General features: G+C 42.0%; 2 protein-coding genes across 3 annotated transcripts; one reads left to right on the top strand and one right to left on the bottom strand.

The window, feature by feature from the left end:
- The first annotated feature begins 573 nt into the window (after positions 1-573).
- Positions 574-6,549, top strand: LOC307008444 (uncharacterized protein). 2 transcript variants are annotated; one of them, XM_079631239.1, is made up of 2 exons: positions 574-5,626; positions 6,343-6,549. In XM_079631239.1, exon 1 carries the CDS (start codon positions 1,300-1,302, stop codon positions 2,053-2,055), a length of 756 nt encoding a protein of 251 aa, XP_079487365.1. In that variant the 5' UTR covers positions 574-1,299; the 3' UTR covers positions 2,056-5,626; positions 6,343-6,549. The 2 variants fall into 2 exon arrangements, with proteins under 2 accessions (XP_079487365.1, XP_079487364.1); XM_079631238.1 differs by having other exon boundaries at positions 1,497-5,626.
- An 11,830-nt stretch (positions 6,550-18,379) lies between these two features.
- Positions 18,380-22,488, bottom strand: LOC307008352 (ladderlectin-like). The gene is made up of 6 exons (XM_079631101.1): positions 22,272-22,488; positions 22,079-22,161; positions 20,636-20,765; positions 20,098-20,220; positions 19,118-19,229; positions 18,380-18,958 (listed from the first exon to the last, which is right to left on the bottom strand). The coding sequence occupies exons 2-6, from the start codon at positions 22,141-22,143 to the stop codon at positions 18,891-18,893; spliced, it is 498 nt and encodes a 165-aa protein (XP_079487227.1). The 5' UTR covers positions 22,144-22,161; positions 22,272-22,488; the 3' UTR covers positions 18,380-18,890.
- Between the last annotated feature and the right edge of the window lie 809 nt (positions 22,489-23,297).

Genomic DNA, 23,297 nt, shown 5'->3' on the forward strand with positions numbered 1-23,297 from the left:
GACACACCAGTGCGGATACAAATCCACCTGCTCCAGCAAATACAGTCCTTAATTAATCCTCCAAACAAATGATTTCTTAAAATATGATAATGACATTTTATTAATTGATAAAACATAAGCAAGACATATTTTTCTTTATCTGATTCATCAGAAACAAATCTCTGAATTGCCTTTACAAAGACTTTAAACAAACCTATTTATTCATGGATTCCGTGGTAAACTGCCCCCTGGATCATTTCATCTTTTAATGGTGGAAGAATCTAAAGAGGATCTTAACCCCACTAATCAGGGACGGACTGGGGCTAAAAAACAGCCCTGGACTTTCTCCCAAATAGGCCAATCATCCGGTCATTCGCCTCAAGCCGTACGCGACAGACACTAGCCAGGATGTCCTGATACTATGCCAGATAATGCCACAATACTGTAGCCTATCAGACAAGGTATTCACAGCAAGTAACATCTCAAAACCAATGATGCAAATTGGGGTTGTGTTTATTAATGAAGCCTCAGCCTTCAAATAAAAACAAAAAATGTGCAATGCCATTACATCTGCATTGAAAATAGAAAATAATGAAATGTCACTGGCTACAGAAACCCCAAATTACACAAACTTGTAATTATAAAACATATAGTTACTATATACTATATACTACTATTTGTGCAGTTATTAATGCAATTATGAGAGAGAGAGAAAGAAGCATGTGCGTCAATTTTATTATTTATTTATTAATTCAATTAGTTTTAATTCGTTCATTCTTTTTTTCTATTAGTGACAGTAGACTAGCCTAATAAATTAAATACAAAGCACGTTTAACAAGTATAGGCCTATCAATAATTATTTATTTGTTATTATCTGCAATAATTACGAAAACTCGTGTAGCAGGACTATCCATTTATTTAAATATTCATTTCTCTTACGAGAGGTTCTCTCGTACTGCGTAATGAAATTATGCAACGGGTAAAGTCATCTTTGCTCGAGATATGAAGCTAAAATTTATCCTTAAATTTGTATATATTGTCAACGCAGTGCAGCAGCAGGCAGACCTAAAGCATTGGCTGCCTCGCGGCAACTGCAGCAAACCTACCACCGAGCCGGGCGTGACGTCACGTGCCCTCACGCGTCATAGCCCGCCAAAATGGGAGTGGCTTAGCGTATATAAGATCGACTTGGGGCTGCTTTCACTGATTCATCTCTTCAGCGAGCTCTACGCATCGCTGGACTCCGAGAATGCTCGTGCAGAGCTGCGCTCAGCAACGGAGACCGCCACGTGATCTGCGCTCTCTGCCTGGGCCGTGACCATGCAGCCCTTGCTCTCTCTGCGGGAGGCTGCACCTATTGCGAACAACTGGCAATGTCGACCCTGCGGGCTTGACTTGCCCTGTTCGATGCCGAAGCTGTCGCTCCGCCTCTCTCCAGTGGCCCGCGGAAGAAGCGCCGTGCCCAGAGACCCCCGGAGCCCTCCGTTTGCGAACGCTCGCCGGATAATTCCCTCCGAGCCTCGTTCCCCCTCACCGCACCCCCTTCCCGACGCGCAGTTGCCGGCTTCGGCCCTCACTGCCATCGCCCTAGGAGACGAGGCGGAGGAGGACGCCATCAACGACAGCTGTTCTCTCCTGGCGTCGGACAGTGAAGAGTTGCCCGGATCCCTCCGCTCCGCCTCCTCTTCAACGCTGGAATCTGGCCGGGCCCGGTCTAATGTGAACGCGGAATTGCACCGCCTCCTCACTATGGCCGTCGAACAACTAGGCCTTGAATGGTCTTGGCCCGAGGCGCCCGCGCCTAACAGGCTCGACGGGTGTTTTCTACCTAGCCGCCACCAAGCGCCTGCTTCTAGGTCAGTACCCTTCCTGCCAGAGCTCCACGCTGAGCTTTCGAAATCGTGGAACGCTCCATTCTCCATGAGACTCCGCTCTCCTGCCTCTTCGACTCTCTCCCACGTGCACGGGGCCGTTGAGAGAGGTTACAGCCGGATTCCCCCAGTGGAAGAGGCGGTCGCAGTGCGTTTTTTGCCCGCCATCTACAAAATGGCGCTAAAAGTCTGCTTTCGCGTCTAAAGCCTGCAAGACCACCTCAGCCCTTGTCAGCCGCGCCTTCACCACCGCTGGACAGGCTGCTTCCGCCCTGCACTCGATGGCAGTCCTCCAAATCATCCAGGCCGACCTCCTCCGCCGTATGGACGAGAAGGGCCCGGTTCAGGACGTCGTCACGGACCTGCGCAGCGCGACGGACCTTTCCCTCCGCGCCACTAAGTCCGCAGTACAGGCTATGGGAAGATGCATGGCTTTGCTCACCGTTACGGAGAGGCACCTCGCTCCGACATGAGCGAATCTGAACGTGCCGTGTTCCTCAACGCCCCGCTCTCTCACGCTGGCCTCTTCGGCCCAGCAGTAAGCGGGATCGTGGACCGTTTTTCGGAGGTTCAGAAAACATCACAGGCCATGAATTTGTTCCTTCCACGGCATTCTAATTCCTCTGCAGGCCGCTCTCAACAGCCTCCTGCACGAAGCTCCACACAGCGCCCGTCTCAGCCTCCGCCATCTTCACAGCGACCCACAGCGGGGAGTGACAATGGGAGTTGTCTCGTACCGAAAAGTTATTTCCGACGGACGCATCCAATCTAGGTTGGGGCGGTCTTTTCGAGGGCAGACCGGTCTTTGGCCTCTGGTCAGACCCGGAGAAGCGCCTCCAAATAAACTGTCTAGAGATGATAGCGGTCGAGAACACTTTGAAAAATTTCCTCGAGGGGTGTGCATTGGCACTGCCCTCACAATTCGATTCGATTACGATTCACCAGGTAACGATTCGATTCAATTCGATTCTTCGATGCATTGCGATGCATCAAAATTCTACAGCACACAAGGCAAATTTTTCATCAGTCATGAGGCAATACAAGCAGTCATGTATTGAACAACAGATTTTATTGGCTGCTATGTGTGTATTATCACTCTCCTGTATCTTTAACATAAATGTCATTAAACAAAATAAAATTGAATGGTACAGGGTATATGGCATTTTCAAACCTGAAAAAGAAAACATGAATCACTGCTTTCTAGGGCTCTAATCTCCCAGTCGATTGTTGGTCGATACGTTCTGGCTTGACCAAAATTCGAATTGGTCGATTTTTTTTTTTGCCGCGTTCATTTCATCAGTTTTGCCGCGTTCATTTCATTCGTTTTGCCGCGTTCATGTCATCAGGTGGAAAGCACTAGTTGCTAATGGGGGTGTTTTCAGAGCACCCCTGTTTCACAGGTAACAGTCTGTCTTCAGAACACCCCCCTTGTTTTCACTTCTTTTGGATTAGCCCAACCCACCGGAGAAGAGAGACAGATTGAGGAAAGTAGGCTACTAGAAGGTTTGCTGAATATTATTTATTTAATTGAGAGACCGTTTAATTCATAGTCAGTCCTCTTCTACCATGTCAACAAAGACATCGGCAATGTAAGTTAGCAGCATTTTTTTTTTAGAAGACGGGGAAAAATTATTGTAGCCCAATGCGCAGTGCCACTGTTTGTATTAGTTTTGAGCCTATGCTTTATTTTTCAGTAATGCACTTTATTTCGTTTTTGCTCTTGATCTGGTTTGTTTAATAAATATATTTTTTTTATTCAAATGGACGTGCCTTTTGTGTTTAAGAGTAAAAGCTTTGTTAATAGTCTATTCGTGTCTCAGCAGCGAAGCTGCGCTCCTGTGTTCAGCCTCGTCTTGTCTAACTTAGTTTCCCATTAACTTCGTAGAATCCGAAATGTGCCCAGATGTCCGCTTTTCCAAGCTTTAGGTGCGTCTATCGCGGTCATCTCCCTCCACCTCAGCCATATTGATTGTTGTTGATGTTATGCCCACGGAAGTAATTGAAACTTCACAACTTCATTGTCCAACTCAAGGCCAGAAAATAAACAGTGACATAATCGATTATGACACTTTGCCGCATCGATGCTGAATCGTGCATATCCCGCATTGCGATGCATCGCCGAATCAATTATTGTTGACACCACTAATTTCCTCCCATCTCTGCGGGGACACCACGTACTGGTTCGCACGGACAACATGTCGGTGGTGTCATACGTGAACCGCCAGGGCGGTGTCAGATCCAGAGCCCTCTGCGATCTGGCGGAATGCCTGCTCGTTTGGGCTCAGCACTCATTGCGCTCACTCAGAGCCGTGCATGTGCCAGGACGCCTGAACGACGGCCCGGACAGACTGTCCAGAGACAACGTTTCCTCGGGGGAATGGTCCCTGCACCCGCATTCAGTCCAATTACTGTGGCGCCTTTTAGGCAGGGCGAAAGTCGACCTATTTGCGTCGAAAGACAACGCCCACTGGCCAAGGTTCTTTTCGAAGAACGAGGACGCCCTGGCCCAGACATGGCCCAGATGCCTGTTGTATGTGTTCCCCCTGGTCTCAATGTTACCACAGGTAATCAGGAGAATCAGGGAAACGCGCCATTCGATGCTCCTCATAGCCTCCCGATGGGAGAACCAGACTTGGTTCTCGGAGTTGGTGCGGCTGTCAGACTCAGCCCCATGTCCGATCCTGGTGAGGAGAAATCCCTCTACTAGGCGGCTCTATGCGTCCAAATGGTCTGTGTTTACTAAATGGTGCACTGACAAAGGCTTAGAACCACAAACTTGTGGGGTTTCAGGGGTGCTTTGCTTCCTTCAAGAGCTGTTGGACATGGGCAGGTCCCCCTCCACGCTCAAAGTATATGTTGCGGCCATCGCAGCGTTCACTGAGTCGACGCGCGGCCAGGCAATAGGAAGGAATGAGCTCGTCATCCGCTTCTTAAGAGGAGCCAGAAGGATGAATCCCCCATGGCCCCCATCGGTTCCTATCTGGGATCTTTCCTTGGTCTTGGAGGCCCTGAAAGCACATCCCTTTGAACCGTTGCACTCTGTGAATCTGAAGCACCTTGCGCTCAACCTAATTTCTGATCGCCCTGGCATCAGTTAAACGTGTGGGTGACTTTCACGCGTTATCTGTTAACGCCGCGTGTCTCGAGTTCGGACCCAATGACTGCAGGCTAGACTACATTCAGTCTAAAGTCTCTTTCGACTGCTGGTTGAGCTGCACTATAGGGTCGATGAGTTCAGTATAGACCGGCGGTGCCGCTCTGTATATGTATCCCCTTCGGTGTTCTTATGTACATGTGCGAGCCCACTATGTTGGCCGCCTGTTTCTCACTTATCTGTGTCCCCCGGGGCGTTCCCCCCTGGGATTCATGTAGTGAAAGCTTGGCGCGCACGCAGGGCCGGCCCTGGGCGGGCGCCCAAATTATTATTTTTATGAATATATTTTTTTATTTTTTATTACCAATACTACTTAAATATTATGGATTAAAAAAAGCGATCGTCCGATAAAAGCAAAACTACAACATTGCTTTCCCGAATCCCGATCCACCCTGGTCCGACTCAGTGACGCATCAATCTCCCCCGCCCCCGCCCTGCTGAAAAACAAAAAAAACATCCGTTGTGTGTGATTTTATACTGTCTATGGTGTGATTGTGAGTGACACAGATGGCCGAATTCACTGACACTGATAAGTTGTCATTGTCAAAAAGACCGAAGCCATCTGGTGCCCAGGGAAGAAAAAAGAGAAGAGAAGAGGAAGAAAAACGCGAAAAGGACAGAGGTAGGTAATGATGATCAGTTTATCTAACTGTTATGTTGCATTAAGTTAGTTCAATGATGCCTGTAACGTTCGCTAATTTGAATTAGCTTATGACATAGTTAGTTGAACTTGTGCAGTATTTTATGGTATTTTTATTTGAATTGGCTAATTTAGTAATGTTTATGTTATATGTATTATTTTTTCAGGAGATATTTTACTTTAACTTCGCTACTTCGATACTATTTGAAAGACAAATATCGTACTTTTTACTCCACTACAATTCTGTCAAGGTCCTTGAGTAGAAAGTAGTGACATATAAATCTTTATTTAAAATGAGTTCTGCATAAAATGTTGTTATATATATGTATTATTATATGGATTTATTAAAAATAGCAACATTAAAATTCTATTTAAATAAAGATTTACGTTTCTCCTCTGTTTCATGGTAATAACATCATAAAGTGTAGTTAGTAGGACATTGCTGCCATGCCAGATATACTGGAAAACAAACACTTTCAAAATTAATTTTGAAAATGTAACTACTGTATGCTAGAGAAGTGCTCAATGAATAGAATTTTGTGCATGAATACCAGATGTAATTATTCTTGCTGTTTGTGTGTTTAAGCTATAATGTGGTTTAGGTGCTGCCATATTTTTATAGTTTCACTATCATCAGCTTTTTAATAATAAAATGGAACACCCAATGGTCACATATAATCCTCCTCTTCTCTCTTCAGATGCCCTTTTGAAATATCTGAACCCCGTCCCTGCAAATCCTGGGCCACCTGTTGCAGACATCTCCATCTCAGCACCGCCCAGCGATTCAGCATCAAGCACATCTCTTCCCTCCACTTCAGCAATGTTTCTGTAATATAGTTTTTTCTGCACTAACATAATATAATATTAAACATATTTATATTTTATCTATAATAGGCCTACGTTGTGTGTGTGTGTTTCCAAAATATTTTCAAAATAAAGAAAAACAAGACAAAGCTGTGCAGTTTGTTTCTGTGTAAGTTTATGAACAAAATTCCAGGGGCACCAGGTGAAATCTTGCCTAGGGCAGCAAATTGGCCAGGGCTGGCCCTGCGCGCACGGCGTTGACAAGGGGTTCCCGGTGCGTAATTTCATTACGCAGTACGAGAGAACTTCTCGTTAGAGAACGTACTCAGTTACTAACGTAACCTCGGTTCTCTTTAGAAGAGGGAACGAGTACTGCGTTCCCTGCCGTGATCGCGCCCCGAGCTCACTTCGCCTCAGGCGATGAAAACCAGTGAAAGCAGCCCCAAGCCGATCTTAAATACGCTAAGCCACTCCCATTTTGGCGGGCTATGACGCGTGAGGGCGCGAAGCCCTCGGTGGTAGGCTGCTGCAGTTGCCGCGAGGCAGCCAATGGGTATGCAAGTCAGCCTGCTCTAGGTCTGCCTGCTGCTGCACTGAGTTGACAATATATACAAATTTAAGGATAAATTTTAGCTTCATATCTCGAGCAAAGATGACTTTACCCGTTGCGTAATTTCATTACGCAGTACTCGTTCCCTCTTCTAGACAGTGGCGCCTCCAGAAATGTTTCATAGGGGTGGCCAGATGGAGCCACTTAAAATCTTGGGGTGGTACACCAAAACGATAAACCATAATTTCAGAATTTTATTCTACTGTTGTAGTAAACCGGCCTGTAGAAAACTATCAGAAAGGCTTAAGGAAACTCCTACTGATATACTTTGGTTTATTGTGTTATATTTAATGGACCGTGCATCACGTTGCATGAATTTCTTAAATGAAATAAACAGAGTTCACAAGCAGGTTAATACATAGGCCTACACACACTCCATTTCATCATTGCAAATAACACATATGACTCGACTGACAGAACTAGGAACTAACAGACACATGAAGTAAACTTGTGTGTAGTTTATAAAGTCCAATCTTGCACTTGAAAACAATCTAAACTCTGTTTTTATGACGGAGCTGTTATTGATGCGACTTACCAGCAGCGAGAGATGTGAGACTCTGCTGGTGGTGACGTAGCTCCGCCCGCAATATCACGCACACAAATGCCAGTGACGCAACAGCCAATGTTGAGTTTTCCCAATTAATGCATGAATTTAACAGCATTATTTAAACTCCGTTACTCATACATGCACCAGCTAACGACGTTAGCTAGGTAACTCTTGTCAAAACGTGTCAAAGACACATCAAAAAGCTGCTGTAACAGTATAGCCTACTGTAAACATTTGGCACTTAAAAAGCCAAACACAAAATGTCACGACACATAATTCCCCGTCTTCTTTTTTTACTAAAGAATATTTTTGACTTATTTACTTACCGGTAGTCTTCGTCTTCTTTCTTAATCTTAACTTATTTTGAAATTGTTGACCGACGGGCACGCGCTGAACTGTTGCTGTCTGAGCGCGCAACAGCGGCATGTACGGAGGGGCGGGGGAGGGGCGGGCTACTGTGTGCGATCGAAAGTCTAGAGCGGCTTGCCTGCCTGGCTGTGCATTAGGGATGAAATGCATAACTGATGCTACTAAAATTTATACTGGCCAGTGGGGTGGCCAGCCGGGTGGCCAGGAGTCGGCCAGGGGTGGCCATGGCCACCCCTGGCCACCCCCTGGTGGCGCCATTGCTTCTAGAGGTTACGTTAGTAACAGAGTACGTTTCATTTTCTATTCATTATATATAGGACTATATACTTTATTTATTCAAATTAAACTGCATGTTTCCATTGATTGTGAAGTTGAACATTGAAAATTGCAGATCAAGCGCATGGGGCTGCATGGTTTTTCTTGTTATGAATTGTATCCTATTTTCCGTTATTACAGTTAACTACGGGAAGTGATATGGAACTGTAATGCGGTCAAGACCTGCCTGGAACTACTTTAGCCGTGCGTTTCCCTGAAAATAATGTACACCTTAGAACGTTCGTCAACCAATCAGATTCAAGCATTTAACTGCCCTGTAGTATAATTAAAGGAACACTCCGACTTTTTGGGACTTTAGCCTATTCACCTTATCCCCCAGAGTTAGAGAAGTCCATACATACCTTTTTCATCTCCGTGCGTGCTATAAGTCTGTTTGACGCACCCACCGCTAGCCTAGCTTAGCACAAAGACTGGATGTAAATGATTGCAGCTAGCATACTAATCCAAATAAGTGACAAAATAACGCAAACATTTTCCTATTTACATGTTGTGATTTGTATAGTCACAGAGTGTACAAAAAAACAGTCACATGAGAGTCACATATTTTAACCGTATAAATACTGGGAACTATATTCTCTGAAGGCGAAGCACTGCTTGGGCGGAGTGATAACCGCAACACCTGAGACGCGCTCTGAACGAACTCTCTGCTCCTCACCACGGCGCGTCTCAGGTGCTGCGGTTATCACTCCGCCCAAGTAGCAGTGCTTCGTCTTCAGAGAATATAGTTCCCAGTATTTATACGGTTATAATATGTCTGTGTCTCATGTGACTTTGTTTTTTGTACACTCTGTGACTATACAAATCACGACACGTAAATAGGAAAATGTTTGCGTTATTTTGTCACTTATTTGGATTAGTATGCTAGCTGCAACCATTTACATCCCGTCTTTGTGCTAAGCTAGGCTAACGGTGGGTGCGTCAAACAGACTTATAGCACGCACGGAGATGAAAAAGGTATGTATGGACTTATCTAACTCTGGGGGATAAGGTGAATAGGCTAAAGTCCCAAAAAGTCGGAGTGTTCCTTTAAATATAATGTAAGCAAATGAGACAACTGTCTATTTGTGCAGATATATTCATCTATATCCGTCATTCAAAAAGGGAAACCGATGCTGCAAGCAGTGTGTGCTTACCGTTTTGAATATCAATTTTGCTAAACACTTTCTTTATTCCACTCTGCTCATGTTAATATTGAAATATTCGCCAAGGAACACGCATTAGAACAGCCTTCTATCTGTACCGTTTTCACTTCTTGCGCAGCGGCCGATTGTCCGCTTGGTGTGTCCCGGGCTTTAGACTTTTTTTTGTGCCGACGGCCCTCCGTTCACCTCTTCCACCAGCTCTGCCCTGGACTCCAGTTCCACTGCCTCCGCTCTGGTTTTCAAGTCCTCTGGCTAAGCCTGGGTCACCTGCTCCCCAGCTCCGGCCAGGGTTTTGATTCCTCTGGCTTCTCCCCATTCTCCAACAAAGATCTCAGCCCAAGAGTCCCGGTCTGGGACAATCTTTGCCCTGTCCCTCTTCCCTCTGTTCCTTTGTCTGAGTTTTATTGTCTTATGCCTGCAACAGACTGTGAGATTTCAGTAATCCTGTAAGATCATCAAAAATGTTGCTCAAACAGTAGAGCGTTGGTGTTTGCAATGCCAAGGTCATGGGTTCGATTCCCATGGAAAGCAAAAACTGATAAGAATGTAAAATGTGTACCTAGAAATGCAGTGTAAGTTGCTTTGGATAAAAGCGTCTGCCAAATGCAGAAATTAAATGAATGAATGAAATTAATTTCAAAATATTTAGATTTCAGTACAGTGTATTTTCAGTCAGGACCACTTTTGAGAATAATACAATTTCTTGACAATTCTTGGATTTGGCGAAAGGCTTAGGCTCAGCTGCCATATTAGACAGTTTGAGATACATTTGTGTGGCATAAATCACCCTACACAATAACGTAGTTCAAAGTCAATGAGTCAGGATTAACCCCTTAAAATCAACAGAGGCAGCGTACCTCAAAAGGGGAAGGGAACGCGATTCCCTGAGCTAGTCTTCAGAGTCTGATCATGCATGAATAGATGAACTATAGAAGCAAGACTCTACTTAAATACGTAGGTTAACTCTGAAAGTTATCAATCCCCCAAAAAAACTGAGTAAGTGGTACATTAGGATTGATTCGCGAGTTCTGTTCATAACAGAGGTTGAGTCTATAAAGTGTGGTGGCTCATGGTTTTCTGGGCTTGCATATGTCGTTAGTTCATGGGCGAATGTAGCATTGGAAAGCAGATGTCCATCATCCCATTCTTTTGAGCATAGGAGAAGGGATTATAGAAGATGCTGTTCTGGCTGCTGCGATTCGGAAGGACTGGGCTGTGTAGAAGTTAGAGGTTAGCGAGATCACAATATTGGCAAAGGAGATGTAGGTGATGTGTGCATCTTGTCATGATGTCTTCTCAACAGTGGCTTGTTGGAATGTGAATGAGCGTGGTAGTTCAGGTGCTGGACAGTGGAAGAGAGAGGACCAAATTCTAAATTAGTACGAGATATGGTTACAAACACACCTTTCTTTTCTTTATCTGACTTAGATGAATACGCCATTTCATGCTGCATTTGTATTGGCTAGTCAGAAGATGTAGGTCGTAGCAGCAAACACGCTGTGAGATGATCATGCTAAATTTCTTACACTGTCAGAAAATTATCACAGGCTATCTTTGGTCACAATACCATGACAACGGCCGTCTTTGAACCTCTCTTACTGTAAATAGCGCAGTTCACAGAGCTCCTCCACATAGCTCTTCTCCAGACCTCTGGAGTTGTTTCATCTACCGGAGTAAACATGCAATGCAACCCAGCTGCAGGATCTTTATTGACAGTAGTGGGAAACAGGCAGTAAACAGGTTTATGTCTATTATCTATTTAATGGTCGCGGGTGCGGGCGGGGTGGGTTGTAAAAAAAAAGATACAGTGGTGTGGGGCGGGATGGGGCGGGCCAAATAATTTCATAAATGCGGGACCCATGGGTTGGGAAAAAAAACGACCCGCGCATCACTAGTAGACTCTATCTCTCTAGCCTACACTTCCATGGGCCTTCAAAGCCCCATATGTGTTAGAGCCCATTCTACTAGAGGCATGGCCTCATCATGGGCGTGGTCCAGTGGCGTACCACTTGAAGACATCTGTCCGGTCCTGGGGGGTATTTTGTCTTTCAAACTTTACTATTAGCCTCTTGCCGCATAGCCCCAGGTAATGGTTCAGGGTGAAGTCACCAGCCAATAGCATGGCGTTTTAAAATGGCTTCCCACTGCGTATAGCTATGCAATACGAAGTGAACGTTCTCGAAAGGGAACATACTCGATTACTAACGTAACCTCGGTTCCCTGAGAGTAAGGAACGAGTATTGTGTAGCCTGCCGTGCTATTATGCTTGGCTCAGGTGCTGTCGATTTAACCTGATTCTATGGCGAAATGGTCTGCTTATATAGACATAACCCACGCCCATTCTGGCTCTGACCCGCTATGGGCGCCAAGCGACCCGATTGCGTCTCAGCCGCTTCACTATAGGTTTGTGCAGTTGCCGCAACACAGCCAATGCTAAGGCGCTTTGTGCTCGCTGTGCAGCTGCATTGCGTTTTAAAATAATGGCTTCAATATTCTCAAAAAAAAAGGAGTTTTCCCACTGCGTATAGCTACGCAATTCTCGTTCTCTACTCTCAGGGAACCAAGGTTATGTTAGTAACGCCCTCGTTTTCTTCAATGCGTTTTATCATTGTCGGGAACATATAGTAGCTTGAGGTTTTGAGTCGCAGCTGCCAGAGTTCGAGTGATTTATGGAAAGCCTGAACTTAAGAATTCGCAATGTCTGAAAATGTTGTCCTCCCGTCCTTGTAGTTTTAGATTCAGTTCGTTTAGAACAGATGTCAGCAAGATAAGACAGGGTTAAAAGTCATTTCTCATCACTGAATGAGCTTGCGAGAGGTGACAGTTTATCACTAAGTAAAGCATGCATTTCATCCCTCAATTCGTACACTCGGCTGAGCAGCCTGCCCTTCGACAGCCATCTCACGTCTGTATGAAAGAGTAAATGTTTGTGCTCGGCTCCCTTTTTAATACACAGGGCCTCGAAAAGTCGGCTATTAAGAGCACTGCCTTTACTGTAGTTCACAACTTTGACAGTGTCTCACATCACTACTTCAAGCTCAGGTGGGATTCCTTTTGATACCAAAGCTACACGATGAATAAAACAATGATACCAAACAATGTTCTGTCCTGCTGCATCCTTAATCCTTCTGACAAATCCACTATTTTTGCCAGTGAGGTTGCTGGTTGCTAGTGATTGCAATTAGCCCAATATAGACTGCATTTTGTTATGAAAGCATAATTGTTAAAAAAATATGTGCACCTGACGTGCTAGAAGGCAATGTTAGAAATTCACCTTGCCAAATGTACCGAACATAAACCAGTAGCATAGCGCTTGATGCAACGTCAGTGGTCTCATCCAGCTGAATAGCTAAATTCCTCGCTGACTTTAGTCTCACTATGAGCTGTTCTTCTCAATTCTGGGCAATATCCACAATTCAACGTGACACCATATTGTCACTAAGAGGAATTAGTTTTAGCCTTTCAGATGCCTTTTCATCCAGAAATCGAGCGCAGCGTTACTTCAGACAGGCCACGTAGGCATAGGCCACAATCAGCTGACGCGGTCAGCTGTCAATCACTACCATTCTCCTATCAGACCAGGAGGAGATATATATATATATATATATATATATATATATATATATATATATACACACACACACGTGGTACTACTGCCCGGGAAATATGCTTAAACTGGCGCTCAAATTTTTCTATTCGGCGACGAGACTGACAAGCACGAAAGATAACACACGTGTATACGTGCATATACGTCTCTGTTTGTTTTATATGGAGACGTACACGCAAATCACGTCAGGTAGACACCTCAATAACGTGTAGCTGTTGATCTATACAGACGTCACTACGGCGTCACGTTAGAAGATAACGTGTGGATTACGTCTGTAAATAGGAACGTCTGAAGAACGTGCGTCTGCCATGCGTGTGGAGAACGTGTGTCACGAACCACACACGGGAAACAGGGGTTAGATCCATACGCAGTTTAATAGGGTAATCCGTAATCATAAACAGTCCAGGCAGGGGTCAAAACCAAAGAAGCAATCCAAAAACATAAAACAATACAAAACAGGGGAAAAAGCAGTACTCGGAAGTGGTGTGATAATAGACAAGGACTCTGTAACAAACACTGAAACAACCAGGGTATATATACACACAGAACTAACAATGAAACAGGGAACAGCTGGGAACAATGATGACCGGGAACAGCTGAGTGCAATGAACAGTGATTGGTACAGATTGTGGGGAATGCAGTTCATAATGTGGATGACACCGTGGGGAAGAGAACCTCTAGTGGACACCAGGAATATACAAACCAGACACTGTGACAGTCTGCATGTCTGAACGTCTGTCACGATCTAAGTTTACAAAAGTTCATTGACTTGGAGCTAGGCTCTGCATTGGTTTTAGCCTGAAATTGATATTAACTGTGAACTTATTCCTCAAATCTAATTGGAATTTTACTCCATGATCAAAAAGGATGTTTATTCAGGGATGTTGCAGCCTACCTGATGAAATCATGTTCACCCATTTACTAAATCTCTTTGCACATGGTCTACTGTTTGCCCTTAATGTACTTTTGCAGTTTTTCTCAGTCACTTTGGTACATTTCTTGAATCATCCTTAATATTTTCAAACCAGTAAATGCATTTCTCAAAATAATTTATACTAGCAGCACCACACAATGGAAGTAAGCCTGTAACCTGCTCAAAATCCTTAGTTACATTTACATTTATTCATTTAGCTGACGCTTTTATCCAAAGCGACTTACAATTGCTATATATCAGAGGTCGCACGCCTCTGGAGCAAGTAGGGGTTAAGTGTCTTGCTCAGGGACACATTGGTGTCTCACAGTGGATTCGAACTCTGGTCTCTCACACCAAAGGCATGTGTTTTATCCATTGCGCCATCACCACCCAATCATAAATTTATCCAAAGCGACTTGCATTGCATTCAAGATACACATTTTACATTTTGTCAGTTCTTGCTTTCCCTGGGAATCGAACCCCCAACCTTGGCATTGCTAGCGCCAACGCTCTACTGTTTGAGCTACAGAAAATCCTGTTCATCTCTCAAAAGTCAGTATTTATGTGAATGAACATACTAGTGCCATCAGAATTAATAGTACTTGTGTCATTGTTCACAACAGTCAAAATGATTAGTCATGTTGTCAATATAAAAGTGTAAAGTATTTTCAGATTTAAACTATGGCTTCGATTTATATTTATATTCTTTAAATCACAATGACATACATATACATTCATATACATATATATACAGTATAATATATATACAGTGTAAAATGCAAATTAGTACTGTATACAGTATGTATACAGTTTTACAGTACAGAAAATAATGTCTGATTACACACCTGTTCTGTCTACAAACATTTGCAATGTTTCTACGGTGGAAAAAGGCAGTTTTTGTAACATTTGAAATATGATTTTTAAAAGACAGGTTGCAGTGTCTAGTATGACACCCAGGTCTTTTACTGTAGAGGATAAAGTAGCAGGACATCCTACTATGTTAAAGTTGTATTGTGAGAGGTTTTGTGGGCGGTTTTTTGAACCGATAAGTAGTACCCCTGTCTAGTCTGGATTTAATAGAAGAAAATTACGCATCATCCAATCTATTTACACACTCTGTCAATTTTGATAATTTAGCGTTTTCATCCGGCCGTGCAACTTCCGGTTCACAAGGACTTTAAGGCACAGAGACACAGTACTCGTTCCTCTTCTAGAGAGAACCGAGGTTACGTTAATAACCGAGTACGTTCTCTTACGAGAGTTCTCTCGTACTGCGTCGAAGACGCTACGGGAACCCAGTGCAAAACGCCGTGCATGCTGAGATCCGACACCAGAGACCCAAGGGCGCGCGCCCGGAGCACACATAGTGTATGATCACCAGAAAAAACTCACATAGAGTGCATCTCATGAAGCTTCATTTGACAAGCATATATTTACAGAGCACAACTCAGTGTTACACATGTATATAATGGAAGAACAACAAGGAAACAAACAGGGTCAACAGCCGGGCAGAAGAAGAGGAGTAATGATGTGTGATGGAAGGGTACGGAGGCAAAATAGTGGAAGAGATCAAGATTGTGGACATGTTTATAATGAAATGCCACTATTGCAGACCATGTTCTCAATCATGACCTTACAATGACTGAGGTGGGTGAAAAGGTGCAGCCGGATGTTGGGAAAACAACAGTGTCTTCAGTCATTCAAATGCAGTGTTGGGGAGTAGTTAACTACAAGTAGCGACGCTACTAACTTAACTACATTTTTCAGTAGCTTGGCAGTAATTCAGTTGCTTTTTAAACAGTGTAGCTTTTCCAGTAGCTAACTACATTTTGCAGCAAGTAGCGGTGTAGCGCGAGCAAAAGCTACATTGCGTTTTGTCGAGCCTGCGCGAATCAGCGCGATGCCAGGATATTCTTCTTCTTTAAGAGTTGTGACGTTCGCGAACGAACCGATTCTTTTGAACGGCTCATAAACATGAACGATGGGAGCCGAGTCGCGGCTGGAGGGGAGCCGTTCTTTCTGTCGTTCCTTTTTTCCTATGCGTGTTTCACACAGATGCACACAAATTAGCTCCTCCGCGAGACAGAACAGTTATAGGGGGAGGGGCGCACCCAGCGCAGGGGTCTTGTGTGATGATAGTTGTGTTCCATTTTATTTATTCTAATTTTATCTACAGTATATATTTAAAACTTTAAATATTTTTTGTTTTCTATCAAAATGTTCTTGTGTGATAACAATGTTCTTGTGTGGAAGTGTTTGTAGTAAAAGCTGTTTTGCACAGAAATTCATTGCAGCCGGCTTTGTTTTTGATGTTTATTTGTGAGTAGGTATGAATAACATAGTCAACGTAGCTTTACACATACACACACTTTGGTAAATCCAAAATAGTGATGTCACTGTCTAAGCAGAGGGATGTTGTGCGACCCTATGGCCACACATGACAAATGAGGTAATAATCAATATTTCAGAATAATTCAAACTCAGATATTGGTGTGTGATATCTGAGTTTTAATTATTTGACTACAAATCTCACCTCATTCCTCCCAGTGATTATTTCCAGGCTAAACTGAGATTTCCCCAAGCTGGCTTCTTAAAACTGACTACTGGTAAAAAGAGCCAAAAACAGATCGCTAAGATCCGGATCCCCTCAAAGAGCCATTTTTTGCCATTACCGCCACCTGTTGTTTAATCACGCATCTTTCGGCTAACGGTTCACCGACGTACAGAAGTGAGTTGACACACCCATATTATCCATTCAGCTATTTGTAATATACGTTGTTCAAAAACAATCTAAAGTAGTTTCAATGTAGCTAGCTACTTTTTGATAGTAACTTGTAGTGTAGCTAACTACTTTTCCAAAAGGGTAGCTTGACTGTAGTTTAACTACTTTAACTTACGAGTAGCTTGTAGCTTGTCAAACTACAGTTTCTGAGTAGCTTCCCCAACACTGCATACTAGACACTGCAACCTGTCTTTTAAAAATCATATTTCATATGTTACAAAAACTGCCTTTTTCCACCGTAGAAACATTGCCAAGCTACGTAACATGCTATCAGTTTCTGATGCAGAAAAGTTAGTTCATGCATTTATGACCTCGAGACTAGATTACTGTAATGCTTTATTAGCTGGTTGTCCTGCATCCTCAATAAACAAGCTACAGTTAGTCCAAAATGCAGCCGCTAGAGTTCTTACTAGATCAAGAAAATATGATCGTATAACACCGATCTTATCATCACTACATTGGTTACCTATAAAGTTCCGTATTAATTATAAGGTATTGTTATTGACTTATAAAGCCCTAAAGGGCTTAACTCCAGTCTATTTAACGGATCTTCTATCGCCCTATAATCCATCGCGCTCTTTAAGATCGCTAAATTCGAGGCTTTTGGTTATACCTAGGATAACTAAGTCCACCAAAGGAGGGAGAGCATTTTCACATTTAGCTCCAAAACTCTGGAATAGCCTTCCTAATACTGTTCGTCGATCAGACTCCCTCTCCCAGTTCAAAACTAGATTAAAAACTCATCTCTTCAGCCAGGCATTCATATAAATGTTTTAATCTTACAGTTAAATCCGGCCTCTAGTTCATAACCGCCAGAGGAGAACTGGCCCCCGACTGAGCCTGGGTTCTCCAAAGGTTTTTTTTTTCTCCATTAGGTCACCTGATGGAGTTTTAGGTCACCATTAGGTCAGCTGATGAAGTTTTAGGTCACCATTAGGTCAGCTGATGAAGTTTTAGGTCACCATTAGGTCAGCTGATGGAGTTTTAGGTCACCATTAGGTCATCTGATGGAGTTTTAGATCACCATTGGGTCACCTGATGGAGTTTTAGGTCACCATTGGGTCACCTGATGGAGGTTTAGGTCACCATTGGGTCACCTGATGGAGTTTTAGGTCACCATTGGGTCACCTGATGGAGTTTTTCATTTCCTTGCCACTGTTGCCTTTGGCTTGCTCAGTTGGGAATATTCAATTTAATGAATCAATCAATAATACTATTGATTAGCATTACCAAACATGGACGTTTTATTATTATTTTAATTTAATACTGTGAAGCTGCTTTGGTACAATCTGTATTGTAAAAAGCGCTATACAAATATTCTTGACTTGACTCAGTGTTGTGACGTATTTCCGAGAGAAACGTAATACTAAATGAGGAAAAATAGTGGGCGTGGCTTTTTTTTCCAACTAGCACCTGATTGGATCTAGAAAAGTAGGTTTCATTCAGCCTGTCTACTGTCAGTTGGAGGGGCGTGGTTACGGATGTTAAGCAGACACCAAAACCGTCAAACCTACGTCATCAGGGAAGGTCCTCCAATGCAGAGGGGAGGGGCATTTTCAGATTTTGATCAAAGATTACGAAGCCAAAAAAAATTGTGGGGATTGACTTGCATGGATGAATTGTTCACCACAAAACAATAAATTTAGGCAAACAAAGTAAATATGGATAATTTTGATTTCATGTGGACTTTAAAAAAGGTGACCCATTTTTTTTTTTATTGGGAAAACGATCAGTTAGTCACTTCCGACCGGTCGCCATAGGAACGCGTTAACACAAGCACATGTAGGCACGGGTTACATATGACTATGAAAATGATCAATTTAGTTTTGGCTCATTGTTTGTGGCAGACATGGAAAAAAAAAAAAAAAAACTTAATTACAAATGATAGTATATTCAGCTACTAACCAAATCCTTAAACCTTGCTAAGCAATATACGTTTATTTGATTGTCCACAATGCACTTGCTTTGATTCAATGCTTTTATTAATTTGAGGAGTGTTTCAGAAAAAGTATTGAGAAGAGATTCAAATTCAGAAGAGATTGGACTTCACTTCAGAATAACATTTTTGTAAAGATAAGATCAGAAAGAGTAAATGTAGCACAAAGTAAATGTGGAGCAGGATGACAGAATATGATCTCACGCGTCCAAAACACAGATATAGTCCATTGAGGTTGAACAGGGTGCATCGTTCCAGCAATGGTTCGCTGTAGGGTGGAATAAAGAAATCAGTTACTCGGATCATTACAGTGGTGTTCAACTGAAGGCACTTGGTGAAATCCAAACAATTCATTTAATGTTACCGTATGATATGAAATTATAGGATTGCAAATTATAATAAAATAAAATAAAAAACGTGCACTCACAGGTCCAGTTGATCTCCAAACAGTTCTCAGGAACACCAGCATTGTTCGGTTCTCCAGAGCACCAGTTGGTATAACCATACACAGTTCCATCACTCCACAACCAATCTCCGTCCTAATAAGTGAAGAGAATGAATACAAAAAGCAGAGGTGGACAGTAACAAAATACAATAACTTGAGTACACTTTGAGTATCTGTACTGGAGTATTATTTTGTCTGGAAAAATTTACTTTAAAGTCACTACATTTGAAAGATAAATATCTTTTTATCCACTACATTTCTGTCAAGGAAATGGAGTAGAAAGTATATAGTAACGACCAACTGATGTTGGATTCTGACAGCCACCGGATTTTCATTTTCAATGTTGGGTTTTGTCTTCTAAATGTGAATTTTGTCATTGTTTTGGAGCACACTAGCTTATAGATAACAGTAAGGTTAACACTTAAAGCCAAAAACTTTAAATAGGGCAATATTTGAGGGAACAGCCATTTGGGTGTCCGAAACCATTGTGGACGTTATCGAGTGCACTTGTTCAATCTCACATTCAATCTCACGACTGGAACTGTGTTCTAGAAATAAATGTGATATTGATATGAGGGTAGATAGGCAGGCAGAGATTCAGAGGCATAAGGTACTGGAAGTATTACATAAAACAATAATAAAACAATGGATTGACATTTACTTTTGATACTCAAGTAATTAAGTTAAAGTACATAAGTACTAATTTAAGTAAACATAAGTCTTTGCAACTTTGACTTGTGACAGTAATATTTTACCAGTAGTATCTGTACTTTCACTCAAGGAAGGACATTGTGTACTTTGTCCATCTCTGCCAAAAAGTGCACTACTGTAGTCAGACTTAAGCTAATGAAGTTCAGCTTTAAAGTCAAACTATCTTCATTAGAAACTTTGCCTTTGATTAAAGCAGATATTTCAGTTTAGACAAACAAATAGGTTTCTTTAGGGCACACCATTTAACTTACTATTTCACCATCATGAGCACCAACCCAAGATCTTGTGGAAGAAGGCAACAGACTGAGCAGGAAATCATTCTCTTGTTGATCATGCACAGATGCGAGATTCGCCTCAAGACTTTGACAGTTTCTCTGAAGAGACAGATTTTTTTGTCATTTCAAAATCTAATATTTTTTTAGGAGAAAGCATAAATGACTTTAAACAACATTTTAGTCATATGCAAACAAAGTCTTCTCTGATTGATTATTTGCAGAAGAGCATTTCACTTTTTAAAAAAAAAAAAGCAACATTCCCACTTATTAAGGGTCTTTAATCTGTAGCCTACATTTAAAAAAAAAAAAAAAGCCAAGAAATTACTAGAGGTGTAATTAGATCTAGGATTACTCTGTTGACCCAGTGTTAACTGCACCCGTAAACCTAACCATAGCATCAAACCTGTCCCACACAAACACACAATAAATACATTGTACCAAACTATTTATTTAGATGTAAAGACACCTAATATAAATTGTTGTCCAAATAACTTTGTTGTAACTAATACATTACCTCTGCTGTGATCCAGTTAACCGATTGAGAGAAGTACTTGTAGCACCGGAGTCCAAAACTTGTCCATCCATATGGACATCCTAAATCAAGTGTGGATCCGGTGGGGGTGGGTGCTCGAGCAGGCCCTGCCCTATTTCAAAATTAATCAAAAGTGCCGGTCTCAAACATATATTAAATGATAATATAGTGGTCAATAAAACAAAATGCATTTGCTTATAATTAACATGACAATGTGTACAAAACGAAAGTAGCCTAAATTCACGTTAATTTTTACGTTTCTGTCAGTCTGAGGAGTTGTTGCTATAACGCGTTGCGTCACTTGTCAAGTTGTGCGTGTGTCTTGCTTCGGTCTTGACTGACGGTCTCCGTTTTCGAGGGTCTAAAACTCCGGAGTAGTGTGTGGACGGCAGGCATAACCGTAGCAAAAGTTAGACGTTTTAAAATGAAAATGCACTTGTGTAAACGTATCCCACAGTCTGCTCGGGAACCGATCGCTCTCGAGCCTCTTTTTAGTGAGTATATGGCTCGACGGCAGGAAAAAAAATAAACCAAACAATTGTTACATTTTTTTATAATAAAAGGTTGTCGATTCAAATCCACATAACACATTTTAAAATATTACTTAATTCACTGAAGCCTGTTTGTCATGTATAATACACCGACCAATCGTCATCTGGCACAAGAAGTTAAAATTTTATTGGACAATGTGAAGTGGAGCGTAATTTTTTTCCGGTCATTTATAAATAAATCCTTTGAAAATGTCATGGACAGACCAATTTACATTGAAGCGATCTGAATCTCCGTCGTTGAACTAATGGATGTTAAAATGACTAAAACACTGCACAAAACCAGCACCAAAAGTGGCATTAATGGTAAGTATTCAAGTCACTTGTAATGTATTTAGTCTATATTGATACACCGTATACCATTAGGAAACTATCATAGTTTGTTAAATGAAGCCCAGGCCTACAGGCCTATTATGTGAAGTGTAGGCTGACAACAACACACGAAATGGTGACTATTAATGTTACATTTTTGCACACACATTATTATTTTTTTTAAGTCTTATGCGTTTCAAGCTTGCATTTAGGCTATTTGATAATACAAAAACAGAAAAAAATATTACAATTTAAAATAATGGTTTCCTATTTTAATATACTTCTATATATGCCCCTGTTTACATTTGAGCCCCTGCCCCTGAGGAACTCTCTGCACGTCCCGGATCCAGTAGGCCTACATAAATGTTATGGGGATTTTTAGTGTTTACAGCAAAAAAGGTTTTTTTATTTTATATACATGTAGCTTATCTCAAGTTTGTGTGTTTATATGCCAAAAACTATGTGTACTTTGACACTGAAAATCCTTCATTAATCATGCAAATATTAGTAAACGAAATCTTGTACATTCCCAAAATGCATTTAAACTAGCAAGGGTTTTGGTTACCGCCTGGCTGCATTCCCCATGGAGAAGAAAACAGAAAGAAGCAGAAGACTTCTCAGCATTGCCATGATGATCCTGAAATGAACCTAAAAATGAATAAGAAAGTTAAATGTCTGCCCTCAAATGCTGTGGATTCTCGATGTATTTCAAAGACAAAGCAAATGTTATTCAGTAGGTTTCTGTTCCAAAAACTCACCTTGCTTTTCAGATTGTTGCCTTAGAATCTCAGAGGAAGTTTATGTGAAGTTCCAGAAAGAGCCCTGCGTTTATAGCCTACTTTACTTAGATCCGAGCGCAGAAATCATCTTACGACAGGGTTCACGTGTGATTCAGGAAACATTCGAATACAGCCAATCCCATCGTGCGAGTGATCGGACGTGGATAAATGTGGCGGCTGAAAACAATCGTCATTTGAATATCACCTAAAAATGCACGGTTTAGAAGCCGTAACTTCCTAATTATCTTCACCTGGATCATGTTCCCATGACAACGCAGCACGGTATCCATCAGCTGTTCTTAAGACAGAAATGTATTATTATTGCTGTTAACACAACTGTTGCAAATAAATAATACATTTAATTTTTATATATAAAAAGTTTTTAAAATGTGCTTTATGGGCTTTGTGTGTGTGTGTGTGTGTGTGTGTGTGTGTGTGTGTGTGTGTGTGTGTGTGTGTGTGTGTGTGTGTGTGTGTGTGTGTGTGTTTAATAGTAAACACATCAAAATGATACTAGTAATGAGAGACACATCAACATGATAATAATGATGTTAAGAAGGTTTCATCCAATCAGAGCGTTGTTTAATAAATGACGTCAGTCAGTGCCTAGTCAGTCAGTATGAGACGAACAAATATGAATGCTCCGATGCAGAAGATTAATATCTTATCTTTCCTTCAGTAGTGGTCTTATGTGAGCGAGTTAGTGACAATAATGTAAGTTGTTTATTTACTTTTATCCTGTGATGTTATATATGCGTGTAAAGCAGATTTGTGTACTTTATTGAGTTAACACGAGCTCGTTATGCTCGCCATCGCGGCAGCTCGCGCTAGCGCCTAAGCGCCAAAGTTCACCCTTTATGTTGATATAAGTAATGCCTAAGTACGTTCATAGTGTGAGATATCTCTGGATGGTGATTTATATGGTTATTTGCCTATACTTGTGTGATATTGTGTTATGTGCTGTTTCCTATATCGGCTGTTACTGCCTGTAATGACACTATAATG

This window comes from Phoxinus phoxinus (assembly GCF_949152265.1).
Source record: "Phoxinus phoxinus genome assembly, chromosome: 12".
Taxonomy (NCBI): domain Eukaryota; kingdom Metazoa; phylum Chordata; class Actinopteri; order Cypriniformes; family Leuciscidae; genus Phoxinus; species Phoxinus phoxinus.